This window comes from Colletotrichum karsti (assembly GCF_011947395.1).
Source record: "Colletotrichum karsti strain CkLH20 chromosome Unknown Scaffold29, whole genome shotgun sequence".
In the NCBI taxonomy this organism is placed as follows: Eukaryota; Fungi; Ascomycota; class Sordariomycetes; order Glomerellales; family Glomerellaceae; genus Colletotrichum; species Colletotrichum karsti.
Genome location: NW_024065929.1, coordinates 691875 through 703479, shown reverse-complemented (window position 1 = coordinate 703479; position 11605 = coordinate 691875). Strand labels below are relative to the sequence as shown.

The 11605-nt window shown below is 52.3% G+C and overlaps 3 protein-coding genes across 3 annotated transcripts; 2 read left to right on the top strand and 1 right to left on the bottom strand.

The window, feature by feature from the left end:
- Positions 1-678: 678 nt before the first annotated feature.
- CkaCkLH20_08719 (arca-like protein) lies at positions 679-1930 on the bottom strand (the record flags this gene model as incomplete). The annotated part of the gene is made up of 4 exons (XM_038891434.1): positions 679-918; positions 981-1087; positions 1143-1842; positions 1898-1930. The coding sequence occupies 4 exons, from the start codon at positions 1928-1930 to the stop codon at positions 679-681; spliced, it is 1080 nt and encodes a 359-aa protein (XP_038743446.1).
- Positions 1931-4694: 2764 nt separating this feature from the next.
- On the top strand, positions 4695-8373 carry CkaCkLH20_08718 (MFS monosaccharide transporter; the record flags this gene model as incomplete). Its single annotated transcript, XM_038891433.1, has 8 exons — positions 4695-4815; positions 4870-5245; positions 5294-5414; positions 5469-5849; positions 5911-6214; positions 6268-6375; positions 6435-6699; positions 7809-8373. 8 exons carry the CDS (start codon positions 4695-4697, stop codon positions 8371-8373), a joined length of 2241 nt encoding a protein of 746 aa, XP_038743445.1.
- Positions 8374-9436: 1063 nt separating this feature from the next.
- Positions 9437-10324, top strand: CkaCkLH20_08717 (uncharacterized protein; the record flags this gene model as incomplete). Its single annotated transcript, XM_038891432.1, has 1 exon — positions 9437-10324. One exon carries the CDS (start codon positions 9437-9439, stop codon positions 10322-10324), a length of 888 nt encoding a protein of 295 aa, XP_038743444.1.
- Positions 10325-11605: the final 1281 nt, after the last annotated feature.

The window sequence follows — 11605 nt, the reverse complement described above, 5'->3', positions numbered from 1 at the left end:
CCTTATTCTCGAAATAATTTGCCTGGAATTCCGGAAGAGGTAGGTGGGGGTTACGGCGATGCGTAAAGCGATGTCGGGGATTGGTCGGTGGTGTTTGTCGGGGAAAGTTGCCCCGATTTCTTATGGGTGAAGACGGCAATTTCGCCCGATCTGTGCCATGGATGACATTCGCAACGAAGATGGGACTCTTACCCCAACGGTCTAAACCGAGACTAGAAAGGAAACGCTGTGATGAGACTTTGACGTAGGTCTACCTTACCTGTTAGATTAACGTGCATATGTCGAGAGCTGAGACTTGATCTTGATCTCGTCTTTTCTCCGCACGTCACCCCCCCGAAATATTGGATCCGCTCATCTGGAACTGCATCGCCCCTCCATTCCCCCTCATCTGTGGGATCCGGGGTGTCTGGGGATACGAATTCCGGGGTTGAGTTGGTTAGTTTGGAGAAGTTGCGGTTAGTCTCACCGACGAACTCGGACTCGGGACTATTGTTGTTGGGAACACTGTCACGAGGGATGGGCGGTGCAAATCCTGATACGACTGGTAACTGAGAAAACAAGTCACGTTGGCTATGCAGACTTTATTTCAGCCAGGAATATTGGGTAGAGTTTGATTAAAGTTGTCTCCAGTGGATTCCCACTTCTGAATTGTCTTAATGTCTTTGCAACTCAATATTCTCATGAATCGTCTTCCCAACCCCATGCCCGCTTCAGGTGCGACTGAGCCGATGCCGTCGGCCACATGTGATGTACATCCGTCTTGACTAGGATATCGAGAAGAGCTTTTTGTTCGGCGTGATCTGTGAATCTGTCTCCGCAGGCCGTTACGCCCATGCAGGCTGTGAACATGGCTGGGATGGTGTCCTTGTTGGAGAGGGCTGTGCCGCAGAGTTCTCTGACCTGCGTTCTGATGTCGTTCTGTAAAATCTGGTTAGAGACCTCGTGTGTTATATTGTAATGATAGGAGGGTCGTGGCTTACATCAAGTTTCTGTCTGGCTATCCTTCGGCCGGGGCCTATTCGAGGGATGCTCTCGTCGTGACACATCAGAAGTGCTCGAGCTAGGGTGCCGTGTACGTTTCCGATTACTTACGGATGCTCAGCAAGTGCCTCTCTTAGACAACTCTTCGAGGGGTAACTTACCGACAGCGTGGTTGATATAAAAGATCCGGGGAAACGCCTGGTCCGCCGCGGGATCCGGCTCGCTGTACGCAATCGGCAGCCACGACAACGGCCTCGCGCGCAACCAGTTATGGTCATACTCGACAAGCCTCTGATACTCGCTCTTCCTATTCTCGACCTCGCCAAAGCAGAACTGCACCACCTCGGCGCAGTGCACGACAATCCGGTTCGCCCAGCAGTCGTCGTCGGCCGGCGAGAAGGAGCGGTCGATGAAGAGGTGGTCCACCTTGACCTTGATCGGACGCTGCGTGGCGAACGCCATCGTGATCTCCTGCCTGAGCCCGACCCAGAACGAGGCCTGCCGCAGGGGGCTCGGCGGCGTGGAGGACGCGTTCTGGGTGTTCATGAAGAGCTGGATGCCCAGGAGGTGGCCCTCGTGGTCGGTGCCGATCAGGGGCACGTCGAGCTCCTCGAGGGTGCGGAGGAGGATGGTGGCGGCGAGGAGGTCGTCATTCGTGAGGGCGGAGGAGTCGTTGGAGATGGTGGTGAGCTGTTTGAGGCATTCTTGGTGGTAGCGGTCCGAGGCGTAGGGGTCGTATTGGTCGTGGAGGCTGAGGTGGCGGGAGGAGAGGGCGAAGATCGCGTTGAGGAGGGTCGGGCAGGTTATTGCTCTTTGGGGGACGACGATGGCGAAATGGCGGCGGGCGTCACAGAGGTCGAACTGGAGAAATGTCAAGTTCACGGGACTGAGTTGGTGCTAATGAGACGCGACTAACCCATGTGCACATGTATTCTAGGTAATACTTCATCAACCTCACTTCGTGTGGTTGGGTAAATGGAAACACAACGTCTCCGTGGTGTTCATAGTTAGCTAGCCCGAGGGTCGAGCCCGGAGGTATCGAGCTGTAAGTCGTAGGCAACGGTACAGGAGTTTGGGCATCTTTCCCGGCCGCGGCTGGGGTTGAGCTGGGCTGGCTGAAAGGACTAATTGTTGCAGACTGGTCCTCGTTGACGACACGATGAAGGGACCGAGGAAGGCTGTGCGGAGGAGTTGACTCTGCAGCCGGACATTCTTCAACTGCAGGAAGAGAGTGTCTCCCCGATGGCGAATTCCCAGTCTCTGACCAATAGAGGGCTTCAAGTTCCTGCGTCTCATCGACGAAGTGGACTATCAAGACTCAAGAGACCCGGTTAACGATGAACAACTCATCCCAATACGTACGCACGCGGTAAATGGAAGCGAGCACGACAAATCTCCAGTCTCGAGCATATCTGCCAAGACACCGAGATCCAAGATACGGAAACTCACGGACAACTTACAACGCCGCGGGTAACGCACCCAAGTGTTCCCTACTGCGCTCGGCGCCCTGATAACGACGAATAGATCAGCGATCTGTTCCCGCAAAATAATAACGCAGTACCAATGCGGCGCCCCTCGTGACAATAACACGGCCGACGATAACGCCAGAGAGGGTCTCCAGAAAAGAAGAAAACCTGCAACAGGAAAGTCGCACGTCGGTCACGGAGCCCGCGCGAACGTGGGGCCTGGAGTTCCCGTAGCTTACTCGGTCGAGTGCTTGAATCGAATGGCGGGGGCCGGGATGCACTCCTTGCCAGTCGCCCTGCATCGAATACATGAAGTCAAGGTGCTGTCGGGCCGGGAGGAGGTCGACGGCGGCGGCGGACCAGCGGGAGCGGCGTCATCTGTGCTCCACGCGCATTTGAGATGCTGCCGTTTGCAAGTCTGTTTTTGGCAGTGTTGGGGGCTCAAGGGCTCTTCTGTTGCGTGGGAGGTGGGTTTCAATGTGTGTGATGCTGAATGAGGTTTGAATTTCCGAAGGAGATCCAATCTTCAGATCGCCGTTTTTACCCATCTCGGCACGCAGCAGAAGAGGTGCGCCCCCGGATAAGTCAGCAATCAATTGATTTCTTTCTCCATCACAAAAACGCCAGACTCCAGACTGCTTAGACGAAATCCGGGGTAAAGTAGACTTTGCGGGATGACAATCTGGGGTAAACGGGTTGAAGAATAAGGGGGAAACGTACCAGACATGTCGTCGACATGATTTGACCCTTCACCCCGTCTTTGGCGTCCTCAATCGCACGTCTTTTCGTGAAAATGAGACGATTGCGGTGACCAAGGGAAAGTCGGAGGATAAAAGCATTTCCCGGTTCGTAATAATGGGAAATAGCCGCATCGGAGAGATCTGCTCGGGCTCGTTGGAAAAGGAAAAAAGTTCCTAGCCCGGGCGCGCGCGGCCCCTCCTCACAGTTCACGCGGTGAGAAGCTCACACCGGCTCGAATTACCGCGTCCCAATGTTCCTTGAACCCCCCATGCCTATGACGAAGATGTTAATGCAGGTTCCAGCCGTAAAAGCGCGAATACCCCTGACTCGCGTCAACAGAGACGATGTCAACCAACCACCACCCCGGGCCATCCCCCGTTCAATGTGGAGCGTTCCACGGCCAGATTCCGGAGCTTTTCGAGCCTCCTCGAGACTTCGAAGACGCCGCCCAAATACCCACCGAACCCGTCCATCCCCACGGGCAACTCATTGCGAGAATCTTCCAACGACCACCCCTTGGTGTTGAATGGAAACATGGGTTCTTATCGAAGAGCCCGTTGGAAGTTGGGGCATCAGACCACTCACGGCTCTTCGTCTTCGATGCTCTTCTACAGTCCCGCCCGGGTGCTCCATTAACGGGCTACTCCAACGCCGACAAGGATCGCACGTCAAGCACTGTCATCGGCCTTGATTCCACCTCGAACACGTTCTCAACGACATTGGATCGAATTGCAACTTGCCTCGCGTTCCCAGCTGCTGCCAAGTTCTTCCCAAACTGCCGCGGGCATAACCCCGGTCCTATTCTCGCCCGGACTGATGGCCGCCTTTGACGTTGACAGCGTGGTGAATATGCGGAGAGGATGTGTGTGTGTGTGTGACACGGATTCCCCAATTCCCCAGAAACCCTCTTTGCCTCTTTTGGCCTCCCCCACGATTTAATTAGCGGCTCGCCGTTCCTTGACCAACTAGCGCCCGGTCATTGGTCGTCGCGGCTATTCCCACAGCTCTTGTGTCAACGAGCATCTACGGCCTTCCAAGCGTTGTGGGTCGCCATTCTTGACCCCCTTCGATGTCGTGAATTGAACGGGCGTCCTCGGGACCAGCAGTGCTGGGTTGGCATAGCCAAGGATGGGGGAGCCGGGTTGGGGTAGTCTAGATTTGGAGAAGTCTATAAAGACTTCGCTGTGCCGTTGTTTGAAGTTGAAGTTGGTCTTTTGTGATTCAGTCGAGTGCGACCTCAAGTCTCTTCTCATCTGTTTTTTTTTGATACCCTCATCTTCGTTTCTCGGTTTATAGACCGGCACATTGACCACACGTTGCAACACTGATCACTTGGTTGCACACCCGTCTCTCAAGGTACTGCCCATCCCAAGTGAGTTCGTCCCAAACCGGCCTCCCCAGATACGACGCCCGGCTTAGTCAGGGTGTCGTTTCATGTCAACACCACGTTGAACCGTCGTGAACTAACCAACAGTCTCATAGATCCGATAAGCATTGCGGTTCAAGATGGGTCATCGTTCACCATCCGCCTCCGACGTGGAGAAGACATCGACCAACTATGGCGTCTCCACAGAACAACAGGAGACAGTCCTGTCTGATGCGTCCCTCGAGCCTTACGGACCTTCAGGTACATCGACTCCTTTCTCACAACATCTCTCGTACAACCATTGACTCCTCATAGGTTTTCGTGGTATCTTCGCCTCCCACTATGTAGCTATGTGCGCAGCTTTCTCCGCAATTGGAGGGTTGCTGTTCGGTTATGACCAAGGTGTAATTTCCGTCACGCTGGTGATGGACCAGTTTCTCGAACGCTTCCCCGAAGTCTCCGACCATGCCGCCGGCTCCGGGTTCAAGAAGGGTTTGATGACGGCTATGATCACTCTCGGTGCCTTCATCGGTGCTCTCAACCAGGGATGGATTGCCGATTGGCTTTCTCGCAAGCGTTCCATCATGGTTGCCGTTGTGGTCTTTACCATCGGCTCAGCCATCCAGACATCGGCGCTGAACTACGACATGCTGGTCGGTGGACGCTTCATCGGTGGTCTGGGAATCGGCATGTGAGTACACCCTCTCTCAACTATTCAGACTTGATCTGACCAGGACAGGCTCTCAATGGTTGTTCCCCTCTACATCTCCGAAATCTCGCCTCCTGAGATCCGTGGCTCTCTTCTCGTCTTCGAGCAGCTCTCCATTGTGGTCGGAATTGTCGTGTCATTCTGGATCACTGTAAGCCCAAACCTCTTCTCTCTTATGTATATGTTAGCTCACAAGTACGTTTAGTATGGCACCAAGAGCATCCCAAATCACTGGTCCTGGCAGCTGCCTTTCCTCATCCAGATCATCCCGGGTCTCCTCCTCGGCTTCGGCGCCGTGTTCCTCCCGTACTCTCCGCGATGGCTCGCGTCCAAGGGCCGCGAGGAAGAGGCTCTCCACAACCTCTCCAAGCTCCGCACGCTTCCCGATACCGATCCCCGAGTTCGTCGCGAATGGATGGAAATCATCGCCGAGGCCCGTTTCCAAACCTCCGTATCGGCCGAACGTCATCCCAACCTCGTCGGAAACAAAGACCTTGCGAGCAGCTTCAAGCTGGAGGTGGTGTCGTGGACGGACTGCTTCAAGGCTGGATGCTGGAAGCGAACCCAGGTCGGAGTCTTGCTCATGGTAAGCCTCTCACGTAAACCTGCTGAGAATTCAAGAATTATGTGACTAATTCATCCCACAGTTCTTCCAACAATTCGTTGGCATCAACGCCTTGATTTACTACTCCCCCACTCTCTTCGAGACCATGGGCTTGGATCGTAACATGCAGCTCGTCATGTCCGGTGTTCTTAACGTCGTGCAACTCATCGGTGTGCTTCCGAGTTTGTGGACTATGGATCGCTTCGGTCGTCGGTCGATTCTCCTGATTGGTAGCGTTGGCATGACCATCTCTCACACGGTTATTGCTGGTCTGGTTGGCGTCTACTCCCATGACTGGCCGAGCTACCAAACCCAGGGATGGGTCAGTGTCGTCTTTTTGATGATTTGTGAGTACTCAAGTCTTTGGCAACCATCAACTATCGCTAACCAAAACGTGCAGTCATGTTTGTGTTCGGAGCCAGTTGGGGACCTATCCCCTGGGCCTTGCCTTCCGAAGTCTTCCCTTCCTCGTTGCGCGCCAAGGGTGTCGCCCTCTCCACGTGTTCCAGTAAGTCGCCAAACTTCCCACAGAAAAATAGCTCAGGTCAGATACTAACAACCACGCAGACTGGATCAACAACTTCATCATCGGTCTCATCACCCCTCCGCTCATCCAAAACACAGGTTTCGGAACCTACGTCTTCTTCGCCGTCTTCTGCCTGCTGTCCCTCGTATGGGTTTGGTTCTGCGTTCCGGAGACCATGGGCAAGACGCTGGAGCAGATGGACGAAGTGTTCGGCGACCGCAGTGGTTCCGCCGACGTGGCGAAGAAGAACCAGATCTTCAGGGAGGTCGTGGAGGAACACAGCCGCTCGACGGTGTCTCAGGTGGTGTGAGCAGTAGTAGATAAGATACCCCAATACTGGAATTCAAAGTACGTCGTTGAACATGGCCATGTGTTACACAGAGATTGCCCCGCACTGAGTGACAAGTCCGAACCAGCAAATGGCTTTGTTGGGTATTTGTGAACCAGAGTTGAGTGTGCATGCTTCGGAAACGATCGAATGAGAAGAGCTGGTGCCTGAAATGTGCTAGTGTCGAGATCTTCTTAGTGACGTCGCCAAAGTGCGGCTGCCGCTCGCGAAATACCAATCGCCATCGTGGGATAAAACAGAACGAATCCAATCCAGCATGCTGAAATACGCCCTCTCCCATCAATGGTAAAGTAGCCAGCTGAACATGTGATGATCCTACTCCAACGAAAGCTGATCCCAGCTGCGGTCGATCGAGGCCCTTTGAGGTAGACCTTCCTGAGTGAGAAAGCTGACAGCCGGCGATCATCCTCTAAATCCCATGTGTCAGCAGCGATTGGACCCAGGGCGATGCCCAGCTTTGCTTGACGTCAGATTTCTAGCCAAATACCAAAAGGGCTCTCCGTTTGCGCGACGTAAAGACTGCCACACGTACGATCGTGGCATAATTGTCGCCCTGCTTGTATGAGTGTATTTTGTAGCTGAGCTTGTCCTCGGGCGCGATGCGTCTCAGACTCTTTCACTCTAATGTCCTCTGCAGTATAAAGCCACAGTCATTTACAGTTTGTGGTTATTGTGGTGGTCGCTTGTACTCCTCATTCAATCAGAAAGACCGAATACTTTCGAAACTCTTAAGCAATCTTTGCTACCAGTATCAGTCGTCGAAGCAGAGTAAGCATGTTATCGCGGCTTCTGAACGCGGTCGGAGCGGCGGCTCTGGTGGTGTCATTCGCCCTCCTCGTCGTCTCTTGCGTTTCAATCCCAAACACCAGCCTGCCAGTGTTCACAGTCGATGTTGGTCGAAGAATCAACCGCGAACTACGTTCAGAAATTAGAGTCGACTTTGGACTTTGGGGTTATTGCCAAAGCACGTATACGCCAATGTGAGCTTTACTCCAGAACTACACTAGTTCCCCCTTTCCTCCCTCATCGAGCAGTGAGAGAATTTGGTATCTAACGATCAGTCAAGGATCCGATTCCAGGAAGGGTGTGTCAAAGTCAATGGTCCAGGCTACGACCCTACCGAGATATTGAGCAACATTACACCATCGGATTTCGGTTCGTCGATCAAGACGAGAGGCATGAGAGACCTCACGCCCGGATTTGCACTCCCCGCGGTCGCGACAGCTATTGCCGGACTGGCGATGATATCAAGCGCGATCGGTGTCGTCAAACGCAACAGGGTTACGCCTCTCGTCACGACGGTCTTGTCGGCACTGTCACTCATCTTCGCTGCTGCCGCTATCGGTTGTGTTTTTGGAACCTTTGAGAAGATTAGGAAAGCTATGCGGAACCATATCATCCTAAGAACCACAGAAAGGAACGGACTGGAGTACAGGTTGTCGCCGAGATATGGGCCTTGTGCCATCACACTGGTGGTTGCTTGCGTCATCCTGTTGGTCACGACAATCATCGCTGCCTGCGCATGGCTGGCATCGATACGTGAAGGTCGTGAAAGGCGTCGTAACAATGTTGCTGAGAAGCACTACAGCTCAGACTACGAGAGTAGGGCGTCAACTACAGCGGACCACTAAGGGACGACTGTATTATTGAGGCTAACTAGGTTAAATGTCAATTCATTATCTAAATGCTCATGGTTAACGAGCATTACAAGGGCTGAATGACATCAAAAATCATGTCAGCTTATGACCGTGCGTAAATACAACAGCGGCATACGGCAGCGAAACTGGGAAGACATCAGACGTTTCACCATCGGAGCTTGGTCCCGTCTTGACCTCGGATGTCCGGGGCCGATTATTGTTGCGTGCTACATAAAGCTTGAGATCCCCAGGATCATAGCTCGGTGGCTTTGACAACGTCTTTCGTCCGACAAAACAACCTCACCTCACCTGCGGTAAACAAACGCTCGGAGATACAGAAGCCATGTCAACGGTTTTCCACGTCACCGTCCACGTCGCACCGCGAAATGTTGCCCGATTCCTGGAGGCCGCGGAGCCAACTATTGAGAAGTTGAAGAGGGAGTCTGCGTTGATGTACTTTGAGATGTACCAGGTTCATGACTCACCTGGGACGATAACGTGGATTGAAAAATGGTAAATGAGTTACCCCTATTTTCCATGTTAGTCGACCACACAACTAACAACGGCAGGTCGGAGCCGGTGGAATGGATCATGAAGGTAATAACTTTTCACTTGTTTGAATAATTTTCTTGGAATTGCCATTGACACTCATCTGCCATGCAGCATCAAATGACGAAGGATTATTATAACGATTATTTCGATGCGACGGAACCGTTCTACGTCGCGCCTCGAGAACTGAGGGTTCTTAGTTCGTTTGGACCCCGCTACGCATATCAAAAGACATAGGCGCAACTTATGAACAGAATTTCATGGTATATCTGGGCTCAATAGAACTGATTCTGCGTTGCATTAAATTGAAAGTCACCAATGACATCAATCATGTGATCCTCCCGCGCGCCGTCCCTTCCTTCGACGGCGCGGTCACACAAAAGCGGGGTAGCTTACGACGGCCGACTACACTTATCACACAGGAAGCTATCAAACAACTTCAACCAACAACCATCAGCCTATTCAACTGCTTTCACACAGTCACTCGACGGAGCCAAGATCACTCACAATGTCCGACTATCCAATCCGCCCACCAACGCCTCAGGCAATGCTACACCGTCTGCCCGACAAGTCCGACGAACCGCGGGAGAGCACGAAGCCATCCAAGTACATCATCGTCATCATCGCCTCGACTTCAGTGGCAGGAAAAGTACAAATCGCCAAATCAGTTGCCGCCGGCCTCTCTTGCCCTCTCTTTCAAGGCGACAGCTTACACGAGACCTCAGCCAAGGCTGCTACCGTCGGAGCGAAGAAAGGTTTTCCTGGAGGTAAAGATGACGAGCAAGGCTTTGGGCCGAACGAAGCGAGATACCAGCGCATGTGGCTGTCCAAGATGACAAGAACCGGTCTCCTGTTTCCCGAGGAGTCGCGGCCTGCCAACGAGGGCTTCTCTGGTTTCGGCGGATCGTCGTCAACCTCGACAAGCCGCCGCGGTTCCGCCAGCTCAATCGCGTCAGCATCGTCATTCTCGGATACTACCAACTCTACGGCAAGCATCACCAAAAGCTTCGTCTCACCCACCGCCAAGTACATCAACAAGCCCCCTGCGGCCGCCTTGTCAGAGAACGAGAAGCTTCGGAAGGCGAACCCAGCATTGATGGTTGTCACTCATCCAGAGCTTCAGCAGTGGCACAAAGATTCTATCAGGAAGACCGTGGGAGAGTACGGTATTGGCATCATTTTTGTGCCGCTCTGCGAAGAGGAAGACGACGACCTACCCGTGTTGACGCCGCTGGACCCTAGAACCATGACCAGCTTCGCTTGCCTTGGTTCTTTCAATTTGATCAGAGCTATGACCTTGGAAGAAGAGACCGTATTGAGAGTCAACGTGGAAGGGAAGGTTGAAGACATTATCGATGAGATCATTGACCAGACACGGCAAATTATGGACGGATGAGCGGATAGGACAGGTTTATGAGATGCTACATAGATGAGAACCTCAGTTCCGTTTCACACTCCTAATGTACTGCCCATCAGCTTCAACATGCCAGTTCTGGGGCCTTTCCTGTGTTTCCAAACAACATCGTGAAGCAAATATAGCCACAAAGGTGTCAGAATTCACGGCGATAAAGCCAGCCATTGTATAGCCAATCCTGCCACCTGTCGATTAGTGGCAGCTTTTAGCCGCGTTCAGACTGGAACGTTTTGAGACGGCAGTGACATCAGCGCTATGAAGTCGCTCTGAGCTTGTACCGATTCAAACGACAGGCGCAGCCAGCTGAGATGCCGAGTCAACACGGCCAGTCAGTTCCATGTTCGACAAGTCTATGTCGAGGTCGACTTGAAGCAGGTCAGGCCATTCAAAGCATGGATTGGTCCCATCGTAGTCAACAGGGCCAAGAAACACAATCGCATGAAACTCCCCCTATAAGACACGGAATTCAGTTACAAAAAGCAACGTTAACGACATTCGAAGTACTTCGGAAGGTCAGGGTGCGCAAAGTTTACGTCCTTAGTCCGATGCTTGGTTTATATCGATGGTATTTCCATATATTCGCCTACGAACTCGAGACATAATATATTGTATGAAGCGCTTGTAACATCCATGATGCGTTCCAACTTAACGAAGTGAGCCAGTTGCCATCGACACAATCTGAGATATTTAAATGGAAGAAAGCTAAGTCTGCGTCTCAAGGATATCAGCATTATATTAGTATTATCTGCGACTTCGGAATCAAAATAAGACAGATGAAACTCTGGAACCATCGCCACAGATAAAGATGCAGATAACCTTCTTCTGATCAGTAGCCTTTGCTGGTCTGTAGGGCTTAAAGTACTTGATGTTTTCCAAAAGTCTGCGACTCGTGTTCAAAGTTGAGACATCCACAACACTCCCATAACTCTGGACAGAACGGTTTGCCCAATCGACTGACGTTTGCTCGAAGCCAAAGCAGGACTTGACATCTATTAGACAAAGCTAAGGCATATGCTTGCCCAGATTGCATTCTGTACGTTCCCATGGACTTTAGCCTATCCACCAAGCCCATACCCTCTATGTCGGGATCAGGCTTTCTCGAGTTTGTATCTAAGTACATGGCCGGAAGCACAGTTGATGAACATTATAAGCTCCCTTACGACAACTCTCACAGGCCTGTATAATGAAGGGATCCACACGATCTTCTTGTTATCTTTGACGATCCATTCCCTGTCAAGGCTCAGACCGTATTCACAAATAGCC